The 20,150-nt window shown below is 38.7% G+C and overlaps 2 protein-coding genes across 5 annotated transcripts in view; one reads left to right on the top strand and one right to left on the bottom strand.

The window, feature by feature from the left end:
- The window catches only part of FBXL13 (F-box and leucine rich repeat protein 13), a 194,568-nt gene that overhangs the window by 69,242 nt on the left and 105,176 nt on the right, over positions 1-20,150 (bottom strand). For all 4 annotated transcript variants that reach the window (XM_077746953.1, XM_077746955.1, XM_077746956.1 and 1 more), the window contains exons 10-12: positions 17,666-17,718; positions 13,378-13,478; positions 5,234-5,363 (exon numbers count right to left, since the gene is read on the bottom strand). In XM_077746953.1, coding sequence (XP_077603079.1) covers positions 5,234-5,363; positions 13,378-13,478; positions 17,666-17,718 — 284 coding nt within the window. The remainder of the gene's footprint in view (positions 1-5,233; positions 5,364-13,377; positions 13,479-17,665; positions 17,719-20,150) is intronic.
- The window catches only part of LRRC17 (leucine rich repeat containing 17), a 31,283-nt gene continuing 16,336 nt past the window's right edge, over positions 5,204-20,150 (top strand). Inside the window, exon 1 of the mRNA XM_077746957.1 lies at positions 5,204-5,293. The gene's annotated coding sequence lies outside the window, so the exon portion shown is untranslated. The remainder of the gene's footprint in view (positions 5,294-20,150) is intronic.

Genomic DNA, 20,150 nt, shown 5'->3' with positions numbered 1-20,150 from the left:
TCCTGTGTGTATATCCAGCGGAAATATCTGCTGTCTTCATCAAAGGACATACATGAATGTTAAGAGAACCACAGATCAGCCTAGACTTAACACTCTCCAGGCCCTGCAACCTCAGGAAAAGCAGAATTTATTTTTCCCACTGTCGAATACGTGGAAGGATTCTGAATGGTTGTGGTGTGGTCATGCCCCTCTCCTGGAAAAATCACAGCCACTGCAGATGGAATTTAGGATTGTCTAGGCTGGGGTCAATGACCCAGGGGCCATAAGAAAATCCTAATAATTAATAAGCATTTACTCTATGAAGCCACTGTTCTAAGCATGTTATATGTACCAGATCATTTCATTTACACAACACACTTATAAGGCAGCTACTAGTATTTTCCCCATTTCATAGATACAGATGCTGAGACATATAAAACCTTCGGGTAACCTGCCACAGCCTCAGAACTAGTAAATGGCAAATTCGGGATTAAAAAGCAGGTACCCCAGAACCCATACTCCCAGTGACTACCATGTATTGCTCTCAAGGTGTCGAGAGTAACACAGCTCTGCAGAGTCACAGGGAAAGAAGAGGAGTGGTTCCTGAAGCAAAGTATGAGGTGCAGAGAAAAGCTACCAATGTTTCCTACAATAGGTCATCAGTTTCACTTACCAAACTAAACATCAATCCAAATATTCAATAAACATCTGATAAATGGCTGCTGTGAATTAGGTCGCACATCATTCTTTAGAGCAGAAAACAAGATGGACCCATTCATTGCCACCAGTTGTCTCCCACACCATAGATGACAAAGGAGCTCAAGAAAGGGTACTTTTCTTTACACGATAAAACAATAAAACTATTTTGTCTCTAAAAAGTCTCCCCAGATTGTGTTTAAACATAGGGTTTTTTTTTAAAAAAACGTGATATTTTGGGGGTTTTGTTTTTTAAAAATGTTTATTATATTTTTGAGAGAGGGAGAGAGACAGTGTATGAGTGGGGAAGGGCAGAGAGAGGAAGACAGAAGCCAAAGCAGGCTGTGTGCTGACAGCAGAGAGCCTGATGCGGGACTTGAACTCACAGACTATGAGATCATGACCTGAGCCAAAGTCAGACGCCTGACTGAGCCATACAAGCACCCCTAAAATTTTGTTTTATGGCATAAGCTTAAATTTTATAACTGAGTAAATAGTAAATGTAGAAGCAGACATATTAAATTTGTTCAACTGACTCGACCAGAATTTTTTGTTAAATGAATGTAGATTGGTTTTTTTTTTCCTTCTTCTGAAAATACTATAAAGAATATGTTGCACTCAGGCTCTGAAAGAAAACTTTTAATTAATTTGAAAAATATTTTAACAATGTCGGCCTTTTGGAATAAGAATCGTTGTTATTCAACCAACAAATATTTAGTAAGTGCCTTGGTATGGCTTAACCTTACAAGTGATCAGAGAAATACAAATTAAAAATATAAAATATGTTCGATGTCAAATTGGCTAAAATATTTTTTTAGATAACATTCTTATTTTACATTATATTACGTTTGGCAATTGACATATTGTAGAGCATGAATGGCCTTAAAAATAACTATATCCTCTGACCGTTTCACTTCTAAAACTTCATACCAAAATATTGCATAGACATATGGAAATATATGGCTATGAGAATCTTCCTAACAGGGTATTGATGATAGCAAAAAAATTATAATATGATATGATATGATATAATATATGGTTAAATAAAATAAAATATTTATGGAATATAAAGAAAAGAAATGTGTACTATATAATCCACTTTAGTTTAAAAGAAGTATAGATGTGCGTAGAAAAAGACCAGAAAGTCTTACCCTTATTATTTCAAGGTGGTTAATATTTAGATACTTTAAATTTTTGCTCATTTCTCATATTTTTGTGTTTAACATGTAGAAAGAAAAATAAAGTGAAAGCAAGGTGAAAAAAGAAAACTCAAAGTGACAGGTATATTATGATTAGAAGTTTGCAGTGTATGGGGTAAGAGTTGACTGGGGCGGCTCTATCCTGATTTCAGGCCAAGTGAGCAGAGGCTTTTTTGAGACGAAACTGAACAGAAGCATCCCCTCAACCACATTAAAGATGAGGACACGCAAGTGTAGATGCAAGTGCTGGTATATGTTAGGAGATCTGTCACATTACTTAATGTACCTACAGTATCTATCCAATCCCAAAATCATGCAGAGTATTTCTAAAACATGTGTAATTGATTTTCAGTTTTCTTTGCAGTTCTCCATTATCCATTTATGTATTTTTTTCCAACAAGTATGGTTAAAATATTTCACAATATCGTATAAATACATCTTTCCTTTTGGGGAGCAGCCACGACTGCATTAAAGTTTAGCCCTCGACAGACCTCACTTACATTAACACAGAGCTCCTTAGAGACCAGGGGATATGCTGTTTTACTCATCCCCGGTGGCCAGTGTGCAGCAGGCACACAGGTAGGTGGGAGCTTCTATTCTCAAGTCTTTTGTTTAATTAGGACCTTTTTCCTCAGGCAGATATACTAACACATGACTTCATAGTGCAAAATTCCAAACTTGTAAAAAGAAAATAGATTTTAGCTTCCAAAAGCACAACCTGGGAAATCTGTGAATCATCTATTTTCCTTCTTTGAAACCATTTGTGTGCCGCCTGGTCAATATAAGTAGGCCTGGGAGAGTGAAACTGTCCTCACACCCAGAGCCAGGGAGGCAGACAGAGCCTCCACACAGAATTTAACACGTCCCTCAGAAGAGGTAACATCCAAGCTTTACTCATTCTTTCTGAAGCTAGAGCAGCAGCTATCTGCTCGCAGGAGATCTGTGGTTCATAATGAGCCCATTTCTTACTCCCAGTGAGCCTGAAGGGGCTCAGTTTCAAATGGCACACTTTCCAGTGACTGAAACAGTGTCTGACACCTGGAGTTAAATCTCTGATGAATTATAAAATAAACAACTGGAAGTGGAAGACAGATGAACAAAAGAAATTAACATTGTTTTGCATAGCACTGTGAAATACTAACTTCACTGGGAACTGAGACTTACAAATTAAGGGCCAATCGGGAAAAGAAATCTGTTCTTTGTACATTCAGACCAATTTCAATACCCGCTGAGGACAAGCAGGCCATGCAGTTAATTGGTAGGTGTACATGCATGTGTGGACCTTACTGAGTGGAGAAGAGGCCAGGCTGCTCCATTTCAAGGGGATGAGGCCGACTCAGTTCCAGCCCTTTGTTGCCATACGGCAGTGTAGGCCCAATTTCCTTAGTGTTTCCGGTTTTTTAAGAGAAGCTTGAAGTCTATATTTCTTTATGAAAATCCCAGAATTTAAAATGTTGGCTCACGATTTAAAAATAGTTAAACTATCTGTGAGTTCTGCATGTGTATCTGCCCAGAGTAGAGCCACATTGATTGGAAACCTCTCATTTTGACTTTACTGTGTCTGAGCATATTTATCCTTAGGACATATGTATGTGTGCTCGTGTGTTTGTGTGTGAATTGTATGTTGTCACCACAATAATTACCTTGTGGGAACTGAGGAGAAGGAGGAGGTAAGTTACCCTGTGGGGAGGGTTTTTAAGCCCTTGGTGAGCGGGTGGGAAATACTGGAGGATGTATCTTTAGAGGGGACAGCAATCAATGGGATGCATCAAGCACGTTGAGTTATTCCTGAATTTGCAAATATGTTTCTCTGTAATTAGGCCATTTGTGTTTGCTAACTGACACCCATAACAAAAGTAGGCACCTCCCCTCCCAGAGAGACTGGAAGATACACATGCTATTTCCCTTAATGATTACATATCAAAGGATGGCTCCCAGGTCCTTGAGGAAGGCATTCCTGGGTTGTAAAACCGGCAAGGAGCTTTTAAAGAAGTTTCTATCTCAAAGAGAGCAAAGAAAGAATGTACAGTTGCAAGTTTTCTACAATAAATGCTCCAAGAAAAGGGAGGTCAGGGACCTCAAGTCAAGAAGACGCTGGTCTAAAGTTCAGGCAAGAGAATGATAGGTCCATCTCTTGTTCATGTTTCACAGGCTACACACCAGTAGGTCAGAAATAAATGTAAATTCTGGATGTTTCAATCCTAGCTTAGAGCCCTCCCTTCCTTGCCCCCAAATCCTCCCTACTGCCTAGTGTACCAGGAAACCATGGGATGCCAGTGACGGTGACTGAGTAAGTTCTAGCCATTTAAGAACTTGGAGGAGAAGCCCATCGTGTGCCTGTATGCCCTCCAGCGCACTCTGCCTGCCTACCTGTGGACCAACAGGTGCTTCTAACTGCACCAGTACCATGTGCTTTCACCAGCTGGGCAAGCTTGGGAGCATTCTGCCTTTCTAAATGGGTACAATGAATATCAACTACAAAGCATTTGCAGTGAATTTGATCTATGTGAAGCACTCAACATGGTGCCTGGCATATAGTAACAACTCAATAAACGGTGACTATCAATGTTTTAGCCAGTTCTCATCTTTGCTATTATATTATTTCTGTAGAAGGAAGAACATACTATGATACTAATATTAACAAAATACACAGAGAGGGGGAAGAAAAGAATTAAAAGAATAATGACTTAAATCTGCCAGAACTGAGCAGAAGAAACTACCATTGAGGCAGTAACCATTTCCAAAGTTCCGTGCCCTAACCTCCTCAACTCCACCCGATTTTCTACCTAATTTTCCTTTACCTTGTTCCCTCAAACTAAAATATTTCCCCGTTTAGACCTCAAATCTCCATGTTATTTAGCCAAGGATATAATGCAGTTTTAAAAATTACAATCTTTGTTGTATTTCCTTTCTCACCTTTAGGACTTACAGCATTTGACTCAATACCCATTTATTTTTTGAAAGCCCATGTGGGAGCTAATTGACTTTCCAGGAAGTTCTTTGCCAATCCTCCCTCAGAAAGGTTTCTCCTGTGTTTGTATCTTGGTTGCAATTCTAAAGTTTTCAACATTTAGAACACTGGTATTATAATTGTGCTTGAAGTATCTACACAGAAGTGGTCTGTTTCATCATCCTCTAAGCTCGGCCTGTGTGTGGATGACATTCCAGTGGAAGGAAGCCAAGAGCCTATAGTAGTGATCCTGGGGAAAATTTAAGCAGCTGTGGCTGTGTAATTCAAAACCTCTGAAAAGTGTGCTGCAGTCCGTGCACAGCATTAGTATAACATGAGGACTGGATGTAGCCCGTCCTCCGGAGGACTTCCTTGCCCGCTGCAGGGAAGAGAAGATTGAAAGACAAACCTGGGTGCAGCCGGAAAGGTCCAAATAGATGAGCTTGTGGCATCCCTCCCCTAAATTCAGGTACCGTAACCCTTTGTCTGTGAACTTTCTGCAGTAAGCCAAACTGAGATTCTGTAAGTTGTGGAAGTGCCTGAAAAGACAGGGCGAGAAAAGAGAGGAAGGAAAGGGATTAAACTTGAGTCGTTTTCCACATCTTTCTTAAGCCACTATGACAAAGAGAAGTAAAACTCTAAATTTATCTTTTCTCCTTGCAGATATTCAACAGCTGGACTTCATTTTTAATTCCCTTCCTGTTATGTAAAGGGGATCGTAGTAGTAGATGTCAGGTAAAGCATAATTACATTTCAGATGAAAATAAAGATTTGCCTCGATTTTTAAGAAAGCCGATTGGGACAAAGCTTTGGGGGTGGGGGAGATTTGTGCATTCATATTGTTTGGATGTTAGTTTATGTTTAAAGCCAAAGTTATAGAGTTTGCATTATTGTTGCATTTAGGTTTTATCTTTGGAACACCAAAACAATGTGCAAAATATCTAGAAGGACAAGCCCTTTGTAAACATTTAAATGGCGATTAACTGTTACATGACAGTGAGGATTGGGGGCAGAAAGGAGGCAAAGTTAAACATAACAGACTATTAAAATGGACATGATAAGCAAATGGTTTGAAAATAACGTTTGAATATGCATGATTTCATAAGTAACTGTTTCATATTTATAGTTAAAGAAAGACTAACCGATATAGAGAGCTTAAAAATGGGTTAAAAAGAACAGTCTGCAAATGAGTTGGGCAACACATGAGGGGAATAAAAACCACATTAGAGGCTATCAATCTCACTGGAGTTCAAACAGATTAAGTGTGGCATTACCACCATGACTAAAATGATCGCTTCCAGGAAAAAAATTATAAAAGGAGGATAATTAAGATGAGCCTGTACTACCGTGCAAGGGTTTACAGTTTGAAGACCTTCTGTGGACAATTTTCCAAGCCTTCTTAAGCCTGGCATTTTTTAAAAGTGCAAGAACTCCCACTATTGCTGGCTCTTGTCGTAGAATTAACAGCATGCTCTTGGTCTGTGATCTGCATCAGTTTAACACCAAATTGGAAAGCAAGAACAAAAAGTGGGAACAAGATGCCTCTCTGTCCCTCAAAAGCCCACAAATGACTAGTGCAATTTACCTTCATATAAAACTGGGAAATAAGATATGTGAGCACTGACAATCAGATTGATTCCTAAAATTTGAAAAACTCATCTATATGATATAATGATTCCCATTCCTTAGTGACTTATTTGATGCAGAACACACATTCCCCTCTGGCAATGGCTGTGTCCTTGAGATTCAACAGAACAAAGAGGGACGCCATCTGGATTCCCCAGTGGCCGTGGGCAGGGCCATGAAGCAGAAAGCAGTACTAACATCCCAAGGACACGTCCCCTCTCCTGGGGCCCTTCAGTTAACAAAATCTATGCCAAAGTTTTGGAAATGCTTGATCTTCCTCTCCCTGGAAGGATACCCTTGTGATTCAAGAACAGCTTTCTTGGGGTGTGTGGGGGGTGCAGGGGTGGGGTGAGGGAGGATTGTCATTTCTGACAACCCTTAAGCTCTCTAATTTGGAGGAAGGAGCCTGAGGCAGACAGCATAACACAATGGAAAACACAAAAAGTTTTGGAATCTGACCAAACTGGTTTCCAATATCAGCCGTGACACTTTTGCAACTTCCCTAACCTCTCAGAGATGGTTTCTGCATCTGTTAAGTAGAGATTATAATATGATCGCTTTTCTTTTTAAACCTTGACCAACTTTGTCTAGCTTTCCTGAACCTCAGCTTTCTCATCTGTGACATGAATGTAATTCTATCTGCTCCTTCCTCTTAGAGGTATGACAATTATATGAGAACATAGATGTAAGAGCATTATATTAAGGATGACTTTTGATGATTAAAATCAGGAGGTAGAAGCTTTAAAAGATAGGGGGTGCCTGAGTGGCTCAGTCGGTTAAGTGTCTGACTCTTGATCTCGGCTCACGGTTCGTGAGTTCGACCCCTGTGTCAGGCTCTGCGCTGACAGCGCCGAGTCTGCTTGGAATTCTTTCTCCTCTCTCTGCCCTTACCCCACTTGTGCTCTCTCTCTCTCTCAAAACAAATAAATAAACTTAAAAAATATACTAAATTTTTAAAATTTACAAATAAAAAATCTATTATTGCTACTCCTAATTCAAATGATAACATTAATTCTTCTTATGAAGTTTGTTCTTTCTTCTTCCATGTATTGGAATGGGTACTTCTCTGACAAAGGTGGTGTACATAACTGATTCCAAGGGTTTGGGGGGACTTCATATGACATCTACACCCTCATTTTGGTCAAAGTTTAATGCCCTATTTAATCCGTTTGAACTCCAGTGAGATTGACATCCTCTGACATAGTTTTTATTTCCTTCATGTGTTGCCCAGTCATTTGCAGACTGTTCTTAACCCATTTTTAACCCCTATGTCAATTAGTCTGTCTGTAATTATAATAATGTAACTGTTACTGACAAAAATCATGCATATTCAAATATATTCAAATCTAGTCCAAACCTGTTGTTTGATTTTTTTTTAAGTCCTTGTGATCAGTTAACCAATACTAAAAGCAGGAATTGATTGAGTTCTTAACTTCTCTGTGTGTAACAGATACCTCTGGATCTGTGGACCCTTTATCTGCATTGTATTTTTAATGCATAGAATAAAATACTTAAAATTACAAAAGCAGTTAATTATATTGAAAGATATTATTATCAAAATTTTTTGAGGATCAAATGAGTAGAATAATAATATATGTGCTTCTTTATTTTTAACCTGTTTATATTATATATTTTTATATAAAATGTAATATTATATGTAAATATTAAATAACAAATCTAGTGGCAGGGCTAATAACTACCCATGGTTTTGAGGTAGTGATGAGGGTCAGTGATACTTTGTGATACCATAACAACTATAGTAAGAAAATATTTGAGATTTTTATGGGTAAAAGAGTCCCAGGAACTGCTAATGCTACTCTGATTTTTCACTTAAATTTCAGTTAGGGCTTAGCAAAAACGAGATGATTTGTCCCCCATCAAAATTCATGGAACCTCTGAATTCCATCCCTGGTCTCCTTGGGGGACGCACTGATCCCACGTTAAGAACCTCAGATTTGGCAAAAGAAGTTGTTTGCTGGACTAAATGACTCCCAGACGACCAGTCTCTAGGTGGCTGTCTTCAAAGTGGAACCTCATGGAAACCATCAGTTTGAAAACCTAGCCCAGGAGGAATCTCGAGAGGCCCTGTGGCCTTTCCAGGGATTTACAGTGCTGCAGACTCAGAGCTTCTGGGGATGGGGAAACAATCAGTTGACAGTGAAATCACTTGGCAAATTTTATGCAATACTGCAACTTTTTGTTCTGAATTTTGGCAAAGAAATACATCCCTTACGTGAGAAAGATCTGGCTCATCATGTTCTCAACCCAGAGACAGCTTGGTATGTCTAACTCCACTTTGAAGTTGTATTTGCAGCCTGTGTTTATCTTTTCCTAATTATTCGATAAGTATGTCTAATGAGGGAGAGGTTCTCTTTGTGGTTTATTTTTCTACCGCTACTATAAGCTTTAAGAAATCACAGTTCTTGGGGTGCATGGGTGGCTCAGTCAGTTACATGGCCGACTCTTGATTTCAGCTCAGGTCATGATGTCACGGTTCATGGGTTTGAGCCTCACTTCAGGCTCTGAGCTCACAGTGTGGAGCCTGCTTCAGATCCTCTGTCTCCCCCTCTCTACTTCTGCCTCTCCCCCTCTGTCTCTCTCTCTCTCCCTCTCTGTCAAAAATAAATAAAACATTTAAAATATTTTTAAATTTTTTTTACAAATCACAATTCTTATAGAAACTACAGAGATCACATGTTTTCTGTTGGCTTTTTTCCATTAAAGAACTGAGGCCTTTTGTATTAGATTACCAATATCTGAGGGCATTACTACTGGAAGGAATGTAGAATTCTGTATTTATTTATTTATTTATTTATATTTTATTTATTTCTGAGAGAGAGAGAGAGATAGCTTGAGCGGTGGGGGGGTCAGAGAGAGAGGGAGACACAGAATCTGAAACAGGCCCCAGGTTCTGAGCTAGCTGTCAGCACAGAGCCTGACACGGGGCTCAAAGCCACGAACCATGAGATCATGACCTGAGCCAAAGTCGGATGCTTAACTGACTGAGCCACCCAGGTGCCCCTAGAATTCTGTATTTAAACAAAATTTTCTCTGAAAAACCACCGAGACAAGGCCTAGTCTGTAAAAGAGGATTTTCAGGTAGTCTCTTTTGATTTAGTGCTAGGCTTTTTAGTTTCACAGAGGCAATTTTGCATAATAGGATCCCTGCAGAAATCCAAATGCAACGTTTTGACCTCTTATTTATAGAGTAGACCTTGAGGATGTATGGTCAAGGAAACAGCTTACTCTGTCTGCCCCATCTGATGGGTAAGACCATATAACCTGAGAGCACCTAGGTATAAGAAATTTCCAAGCCAATTGAAGGGTCTATGTGAAAAATAATCAAACACCATGCCACTATAGCATATGATGCTCCATTAATAAGCAAAGATAACAATAGCTTTACTCACCACTATATGCCCAGAATGTCTCATACACANGGAGAATGTAGTATGCTGAGGAAATGTATGCAGAGATAAAAATGATAAGAGAGAAGATGACATATGTGGAAACTAATTTGACAATAAACTATTTGTAAAAAAAAAAAAAAGAGAGAGAAGATGACAGCTTTGAAGGATAGGAATAAAAATTCCATGTGAAAATTAAAGAGGATTCCTAAGAGAAAACCTGAATAAATGGAATAGAAGCATTAAAAAGGAAAACACCTTCTTTGTGTGAGAAAAGATCTAAGTTTTAATGTTCAAAAAGTTTACTATGTTCCAGGAAAAGTTAATTGAAAGAATACAGTTCAGCTCGGATAGTGTTTTTAATTTCTCAGTTAAAAGGAAATTCTTGCAAGCATATTGGCAGAAAAATAGGTTGCCAACAAAGGAAGAAAATAATATCAAGCTGGCTTTCCACTTCTCTTTAACCTGAAATACCAAAAATTATGGGGCAATATTTGTAGGATTTTAAGAATAAGGTAAGGGACATGATTCTAGAACTATATACCAAGAGAAGTTGTTGTTCACCGTTCAAGACAAAAGAAAGTAATTTTCAGAAAGCAATGGCTAAAAATCTAACACTTGTTTATCTTTCTCAACAAAGAGGTTTTAAAACTATCTGTCAGTCATCATGGGTGAATCAAATTCAGGAATTAAGATTAAGGAAATTGTGAAACAAATGGACCATCAGTGAATTACAAACCTAGAGTTAGGCTCCATAATCATAAATATCATCACAATATTGAGCACAAACATGAAAAATCAATATTAAAAGGAAAATTAGATGATTACCAAAAATCACAAACAATATGTGTTTATGGACAAGAGGTGGAAGTAAAGAAGCGTCAAGTTCAAGGGAGAATGAAAATGTATTAGATCTCTAACCAAAGCCATTGTCCCTTCACAACTTTGATAGCTGAAGAAATGCATTTAATATGTTTCTTTTTAAAAAAATCTATGGGGTGCCTGGGTGGCTCAGTCGGTTAAGCATCCGACTTCGGCTCAGGTCATGATCTCATGGTTCGTGGGTTCGAGCCCTGTGTCGGGCTCTGTGCAGACAGCTAGCTCAGAGCCTAGAGCCTGTTTCAGATTCTGTACCTCCCTCTCTCTCTGACCCTCCCCTGCTCATGCTGTCTCTCTCAGAAATAAATTTTTAAAAACATTAAAAAATTTTAAAATAAATAAATAAATAAATTTTTATAAATCCACAAAACCACTAGTTAGAATACAGAAAAGAATGTGCACATACCTCTGAAATACCTTAAGACTATAAAAGTAAACAATATAGTTTATATAGCAAAAGGCAGAAACAATGAATACAGTACAGTAACAAAAAATAAAAAACCAAGCAAGATCATAAAAATAAAACCATACACTCAGTTTTGAAAGGAAATATTACTCATAAACTATCCCCTTAACAAGGCAGAATGAAAATTTTAAAATAGAAGTTAGCTATGTGCTTCATTTAGAAGGCAAAGTTAAAATACACTAACATAAAGATTAAAAATACAGGAATACATAAAATTATTCCAAAAAACCATAAGTGAAAGAAAACAAAGGTGACTATATTAATAGCAGATAAAAAAGCATTTGAGGCAAAGGAACATCAACCAGAATAAAGAATTTAATTTTATGTGAATAAATTCTATCATTTGTAATGAAACATACTATTTATTAATCTTTATGTATAAAAGAAAAATATCAAAATGAACGAAGCTTGATTATAAAAGCTTATATATCCAATATATAACCAATATATCACAATTATACCATGAAATATCAAGAATTCATACATATATACACACATACATAGAAATTTTATTCTTTAAAAGAAACTCCCCTGTTTGAAGCATTCATGGATGATTTACTAAAATTAATTATATAAACTGGTCCACCAAGAAATCTCAATAAATTCCAAAAGGTAGAAATAATCCAGCCCGCATTTCTTGACCACAGTGTACAAAATTAGAAATTAAAACCAGACGCTTACTCAAAGAGACTTCAACTACTTGGAAACAAAATTTCTCTTCTAAATAATTATTGGGTCAAAGATTAAATCAAATTTACAACAGTTTATAAAATGAGAGCAATACTTATTAAATCTTACAAAATTTGCCTAGATTCTCATTTAGAGGTAAATTTCATATTAAATCTTACAAATGGAAACATTAAAAAGACATTAACAGACAAGGACAAAACATTGTACCTTGTACCCAAGTCCAAAAGTGACCATTTAGAAAATATGAGAAATTAAAATTAAAATTTTATTAAAATGAAGAGTTGGAGAGTTAACTGACTGAGCCACCCAGGCACTCCTTAGCAACTCAGAAAGTATAAAAAATATTCTTAGATCATGGACTACATTAAGTCAGGCTTTGGACCACACGAGGCATAGTTTGCTGAACCTTATACATTGTTGCTTCATTTATCTACCAAAATAAATTCTAAGTTAATTATAGATTTAAGTAAAAACAAATCATAGAAGAAAAAAAAAAATGACATCAAACACCTGGAAGGAAGAAGAACCTTTATTTAAAAGTTAAAAGTATCAGATGAAATTTCAAAGGAAAGTTTTGATAGATTTGACTAAATAGACTTGACTGAAATGTGGAAACTCAGTTAAAGGGATAAACAGAAAATATGTTATCACTTTTTTTAGGCTTGCACATTTGCAGAAAATGATCAGAGACAGAAGATAAGGAAAACTACCACCTAGAATTTCCCCTAGCTTTTCCAAATACTTTGCTGTTTTTGCTGTTATTTTTCAAAGAATCTCAAAAAGTTGTATTCTCAAAAATGGTTTATTCATTCACAATAGTTTGAAAAAAATCTTTTGAATCTCTCCCAATATGATTATCTACTCTTCCTGATTAGTATTTCCTTGGTGAAAATAAGTACTGACATAAAATGACATAAAATTTAAATATCCTGCCAACTTTTGGTGATGTCTTGTAGATTCATTCTGTCCCTTCTCCTCCAAAGAAGCACTTGCCGAGGAAATGCAGCATTTCTATTTAGTCCATAGATCAAAAAACAACCAGTATCAGGTTTCCTGAAGGTGACAGAGGTCCCAACAAGTAACCAGAGTGTACCAACTGGAAATATGGGACAGCAGGGTTCAAGGTCAAAGGAAGGAGGGCATTGGTGTTCTGTTGTCAAGAAGTCCACACGTGGCACTGGAATTTAGAAGCCAGGCTCCATTGCCCATGAAGGAGGACCAGAAAGAGATGGGCAGAGCCTAACCCAAGCTACTGGGCACATTGCTAGCAGAGTGACGCAGAAATGGTGGCCAAGCAGCGGATCAATTATTTAATCTAGGCATGCCCAGGAGGGAGAGAATAGGCACCAGGCTGGGGACTTGAAAGCAGCAGTCCTCTTACTAGATTCGCGGTGCCATGATGGTGGGGTGCTAGAGTGCTAGCACAAGCCAGAGGCTGGAGGAGCATCACTATCTTCAGTATAACACGGATGACACAAACATTACCTTGGCAGCAGTCGCATGGTCCTGTTGGTGATAGTTGTGTTAGATAGATTGAGGTACAGGACTCCAGAACAGCCTTCAGAGATGTATCTCATTGATTCATCCTGCATAAAAACAGAGGGAAGAATGCCTGAGTGGCTCAGTCAGTGAGTGTCTCCCTCTCTCTCTCTGCCCCTTCCCCACTTGTGCTCGCTCGCTCTCCTTCTCTCTCTCTCTGTAAAATAAATAGACATTAAAAGAAATTTTTTTAAGTCTAACAAGCTTTATTATTTCCCCACGATCACTCTACTGTCTCTTTCCCTGCTCCAAAAATAGTATATGCAAGTCTTGGTCTCTTCATATTCTTTGATGTTAGTGGTAAATCAAATTAAATAGAAGGTGATGGTTTTGTTTGAGGCTTCATTATTCTTTCCCCTTTCCTTTCTTTGGAAATCAAGTCCCATTCAATCATGGTGACACTTCTTTAAAGTTTGAACCCTTGCAAGTTCAACTCTAACAGTAAATTTGAGCTTAAGTGTCAAACTGTCAAACGCTCCTGACTCTTCAGATGCACGAAAGTGATTAAAACCTGATCTATTTTTAAGCTCACTAAAATCATTCTGAAAGACAGGAATAGTAAATGTTCTAAACTGGACTTCTTTAAAAGTGACTCAATATAGATTTATAGAAATGTGTGCGTGTGTGTGCGTGTGCGTGTGTGTGTGTGTGTGTAATTAAGTTTTTGTGATTCTGTTACTGAATGTACTAAAACAGCTAAACAGATCCTCACCAAATTTATGGTAAGTTTGAGGAGGCCTGAAGTAAAATATGGGCTACATGCATGTTGAACATGAAGTTCTGTGTTGAGGGTGTTGCAGGTAAGACCCTCAAGGATTCAAGCACCCGTCCCCCAGAGAGCTGAAACTGGGGTACCAGAGAACAATGCCACCATGACCTGAGCATGACAGGAAAACGAATAGTGATTTCAAGCATGAGCCCTAACATGGCATTTACAAGACCAGATGACTTGCAAGCTTTCATTGCAGTGGAACTCCTTCTCAGATGGGTAACTACTCATAAGATGCTTTAGTATGAGTAAGGAGCAGCATGGTTTTATTTATTTAATTATGGTTGGTGAGACACCGATGAGGTGAGCTTGTGACACATCAGTCCTGGAAAGAATAGACCATTACAGAAAGACGTGAATTGGCACTTGGCTAGGGGATGTGGTTTGGGAAAGAATTCTGCGTGTTCAGTATGGCCACCTCCAGCACCACTAAGGATGGCAAAGGTTTATTTTCAGCTGGATCAACAGTGTTTACCATTGTATTCCTAGCTATTTCCCAGAGCCATGGATATTAAAATAACAAAATCGTGCAGTTGTAAAAGCTGTAGTTCTGCTATAGGGAAAGGTTCTTTGTGCCGATGACACATGGGAACAACGTCAGGGTTTTCAATAAACACTGTATTCTTGCCACTGCATTCAAGCTGCCAGGGATTTTTCTAGATACTCCACCCCTAAAATGCAGGGTTTGGATATACATGGATTGATTTTAAAAATATGCAGTACAGTTTTCCCAGAGGCATGGAGAGAAGAACCATAACGAGCAACATTGTACTTTAATATAAACAAAACCTGTCTTGAAAAATGTTCATGGTACCAATCAAATATCAAAGTGATTGTACACCCATTGAAAGTCTCTGGCAAAAATACAAATGAGATGGAGATGGAGCAAGGAGAAGATAGAAAGCTGGTTTGTACACCCACCCGTAGAGAGGTAGCCACAGAGAAGATGAAAATGTGGGGCCAGGAAGAGGAAGATGAAATATGTCTTCTGCACCATAGAAGAATCTGGCTTTCCTTTAAGATATGGAGGCAAACCATTTATTACATTTTCCTGTCTGGCAGAGCTTGGATATCCAAAAAGTTTCAGACGAATCCTACTGTCAGTATTTAAAAGAACTCAATGTTCAATCCCCAAACACTTGAGCACATAAACTCAAAAACAGTTTGACTGTCCTCATTGCAAAAAGGTTTTTCTTTTCTTTCTTTNGGGGGGGCGGCAGAGAGAGAGAAGGAGACACAGAATCCAAAGCAGGCCCTAGGCTCTGAACAAGCTGTCAGCACAGAGCCCGATGCAGAGTTCAAACCCACGAACTGTGAGATCATGACCTGATCTCAGATGCTCAACCGACTGGGCCACCCAGGCGCCCCTACAAAATGGTTTCTGAATTTGTCCACAATGCTCTCAAATCTTTCTGAATGTAATATATTCATGAGGCAAGCTTCTTAGAAATAAAGTTATCTGAATGGATGTTACACGGCTCCTTAAATGTATACCTGCCTCCCCAGTCTATGTCTCAAAGCAAAAAACAACAGTAAAATGTAGCTGGATAAAATTATCAGCCCTGTGTAGTATTAGACTCCAAAACTGGACAAGCCTTTGATGTTCACAAATTCAATGCAGATGGCAGTGTTTTGACTTTCCTATTAGAAAGCCAAATTTAAAGACTGTGATCTTTTATTCAAGTGCAAAACTAAAGCTCCCCTGAGGGCAGGAACTGAAACTTGATTCCCTTTAAATTCCCTCTAACACCTGTATGTTATAGCATGTAAACTCCCTATATATCTTTACATATACAGATAAATACATCTTTTAATGCAGTACGTACTAAAAATATCCACAGAATGAAACAGAAATTTGAAAGAAATAATGACAACCCTGGGAGGTAGCAAGGGAGTCAAGGGTGTGGATGTCACTCTGGAGTTGCTGCTTAATGAGCATGACAGTCAGCCAGACTCCTCTGTTTTCACCCTGCTTCTCCTACTGTTCTTTCTGGAGATTCTTTGCTATTGATTCTCTGCCTACTTCTAAAAGCCAGCAACCCCCCAAAGTTCTCTCCTAAATCATCTTCTCATGCCTTCTTTCTCTCTCTAGGCTGATCATATTCACTTTTGTGACGTTAATTAATCATACGAACAGGTCTGGGCGCCTGGGTGGCTCAGTCGATTGAGCGTCCGACTTCGGCTCAGGTCATGATCTCACAGTTCGTGGGTTCAAGCCCCGCGTCGGGCTCTGTGCTGACAACTCAGAGCCTGGAGCCTGCCTTGGATTCTGTGTCTCCCTCTGTCTCTGCCCCTCCCCCACTCATGCTGTGTTTCTGTCTCAATAATAATAAACACTTTTAAAAAATCATACAAACAGGTAAGTCCAAGATGGAACTTCAAGTTGTATGCTATCTTGTCCATTACCTACTACATATCTCTGCACAACTCCATTCATTAAATAAACGTTATAGAGTATTTACCATGCCAAGGTCTGTGCTATGTGCTATGACTACCACAAAAAATAAGACACATCTCCTGTGCTTTGGGCCCCTTAGGCTACTGGAGGAGGCAGAAACGCTGTGATTAGGAATATTTATTATAGGGACCCGGAGGAGCAGCAACGAACCCAGCCCTGGGAGTCAGTGATGTCTTGATAAAGGAAGCGATACCAAAAGTAAGCCTTAAAGCCTGAGGTGCCCCATTTTGTAGGGGCACCTGAGGACAAAGCAAAAGGTCATTCCATGCCAAGAGTATGGCCTGAGCAAAAGAGAAACGGCAAAGAGCAGCTTGACTCTTGGAGCAAAGAAAGCATCGCAGTGCATGGTTGCTGCAGCTTACTGTGGACGTAGGGATTGGGGCCAGATGGGGTGGAAAAGGATGCAAGACCCCAGAGGGTGTCCGAGGTAGAGTAACGTTAAAGAGCTTCGACTTTATCAATAGTGTAGGTGACGAATATGTATGTATAAATGATGGAAAATAGGAGTAAAATGATCAGATCTTCCTTTTAGAAAGCATATGCACTCACAGGGTGGAAGACAGATTGGAAGTAAAAGAAAAGCTTGGAGACAGGGACCAGGAAGCAGCTGCTCCAGGTTACATGTTCATTTTTATCTTCTTTGGCACACACCTGATAGCCGTGAAGACCACTAAAATGAGCCTATTGTCTCTACTGGGACCCAGTTTTTTCTGTCTCAGACACACGTGGCCTTAAATATAAATATAGCTCATTTTTGTGTAATTGTTAAATAGTTTCCATTTCCAGAGACTCCAACCTTGGGCAGATAGCTACAGGATGAATAATAAATAGCATTATACAAATGGGATAAAATTTCTTGCCAATGTTTAACATAGTTTGTTTTTTTAACATTTGATCCTAAATGAGCACACAGGCACACATTTTGGCAAAATCTCTGTTTATTGGCACTACAACATAGCAAGTCTGAATCTATATAAATAACAGTAAAATAAATTTCATATACTTACTGTGAGTGTTGGGCAGTCAGACACATTCAGCTCTTGCAGATTTCTACAGAGGCCTAAATCAAACAAGTTAAACATCACTGAACAACACAGTAAAAATGGTTAAACTTAAAAATTTTCCATCCTACATTCAATGTGATGTATTCATTAGAAAACAAACAAAAATTTTGGCATGTAACTTGTTCTAAGTATATGGTTCCTTTTCCCAGAAAACCGATTTCTTCTGGCTTTAAAATTAAAATACATACACATGTTTATTATTGTTTGAGGATTACAGAAGGAAGGGGGAAAAAGAAAAGTACTACTTTGGGAAAAACAGTATATACTTAGAGCTTGGAAGAAAAACAACCTGCTTATTTTGTGGCACGGCTTTTTGCTCATTTTTTGGATTTTGTTTTCTTTTATCATTTTATTGTAAAATTTTTCAAACACAGCAAAGTTGAAAGACTTGAAGAATTGTACAATGAATATACCCACTACCAAGATTCTATTTCTATTGCACAGTATTTGCGTTGTCACGCAGTCACCTATACATCCATCTTTTCTATCTATCCTTCAATCCAACTTATTTTTTATGCATTTTGAAGAAAGCTGCAGGCATAGCACATGTATGATGTATAATGCTCACACATCAGCATGCATATTGTAAATAATTCAACATGCATCATAATTAACAAAATATTTAGGATGTACTTAGATTAGATTTACATACAATTTATAATGAATTGCAGAGAAGTAGAGGATCAGAAAGGCTAAGTGCCTGGTTAGCTCTGGGACCAGGGGAAACTGTACAGCTTACGGTCTCACAGGGAAAATGACATATGTCCACGAAGAGCTGGAGAGCAAAGTGTTCTACAGTCAGCACTCTGGGTCTAGACTGACAGGAAGTAAAACTCCAAATCTGAGATGGAAAACAAGCATCTAGGGGAGAGGACACAAAACAGTAAAGGGGAGGAATATTTGAGGCAAACAGGGGGAAGTCATTCTAGGTGGAGGAGACCCCCATCGAGCAGGAAAACTCCAAACATCCTGGCATTTACACTGCTGCAATGAATAGAAACCACATCTGCTGCTCATAAGCACTTAGCCCTACAATAATAACAAGAGAAAGGTTATTAATTATAAATAGATGATGAACATTTCTTCCTTTGCCAAGAATGGACTGTGTCCTAAGTAATAAATGCAAACCAAAGCCACTTTCAGAATTTAAAAGTGAAAACAATTCTTTAAAATGTGCAGATCTTAGAAGTCATCAGTAATACTTGTTAAGGAAGAAAATAGATTCCCAAAAACAATGCAATAATAAATTTATGATGTTAATATTTTTATAGAATATTTACTTGAGACTAATTCATGCATTCAACAAATATTTATCAAGAACCTGTTATGTGGGGGCACCTGGGTGGCTCAGTCTGTTAAGTGACCAACTTTGGGCCAGGTCATGATCTCACAGTTTGTGGGTTTGAGCCCCGTTCAGGTTCTATGCTGACAACTCAGAGCCTGGAACCTGCTTTGGATTCTGGGTCTCCCTCTCTCTCTGCCCCTCCCCCTCCCCTGCTCACACTCTGTCTCTCTCTCTCTCTCTCAAAAATAAATAAAACATTAAAAAAATAAGAAAAAACAAAGAACCTGTTATATGCCAGAAACTCTACAGGTGCTAGAAATACAGCAAGTGAACACAATAGACAAAAGTCCCTGCCCAACTTAGGGAATTCACATCCTCATGGGGGGAGACACAGTAAACACAAGAAGTGAAATATCTACTTTGACAGGTGGAGACTAGTGCTATGGAGAAAAATAAAAAAGAAGGTAGACAGTGGCTAGCAAGTGGAAAGAGATGCCACTTTAAACAGAGTAGTCATAGGAGGCTTTGCTCAGGTGACATTTGAAGCAAGATGTGTAAGACTTGCCAAGGACAGTGCTATTTACCTTGAACATTTCCATATCTCACATTCAATATGGTTGGTGATTGGGAGACAGAACAGGAAGGAAAAACACAAGCTCAGGAGGACTGCTATTGGGGACCTACTCCTTTCGTGACCATCTCAAGGCTATTGGAAGTATCCCTTTCACTTCTTGAATCTGATGTGCTGATAACATTACATGTTTCAGTTTTCATAACGCTAAGCCCTGACACACTGGAGTACTTCTCCTGGACCGGGTTCTATGAAGTGTCTTAGGCACCTGAGCCCATGTCATTCTCCCAGCAATACTACCAGGTATCCTCAGCCTCATTTGTTTTTAAGTTTATTTATTTATTTTGAGATACACAGTGTGAGCAGGGGAGGGGCAGAGAGAGAATCCCAAGCAGGCTCCACACCGTCAGAGTAAAGCTCGAAGTGGGGCCCGAACTCATGAACCATGAGATCATGACCTGAGCTGAAATCAAGAGTCAGAGAATTGGGGCGCCTGGGTGGCTCAGTCAATTAAGTGTCCAACTTTGGCTCAGGTCATGACCTCACAGTTTGTGGGTTCGAGCCCCGCATCG

This window comes from Crocuta crocuta, unplaced genomic scaffold, assembly GCF_008692635.1.
Source record: "Crocuta crocuta isolate KB4526 unplaced genomic scaffold, BGI_CrCroc_1.0 scaffold396, whole genome shotgun sequence".
Taxonomy (NCBI): Eukaryota; Metazoa; Chordata; class Mammalia; order Carnivora; family Hyaenidae; genus Crocuta; species Crocuta crocuta.
The sequence above is the reverse complement of the archived record's forward strand: the minus strand, read 5'-3'. Positions and strand labels throughout refer to the sequence as shown.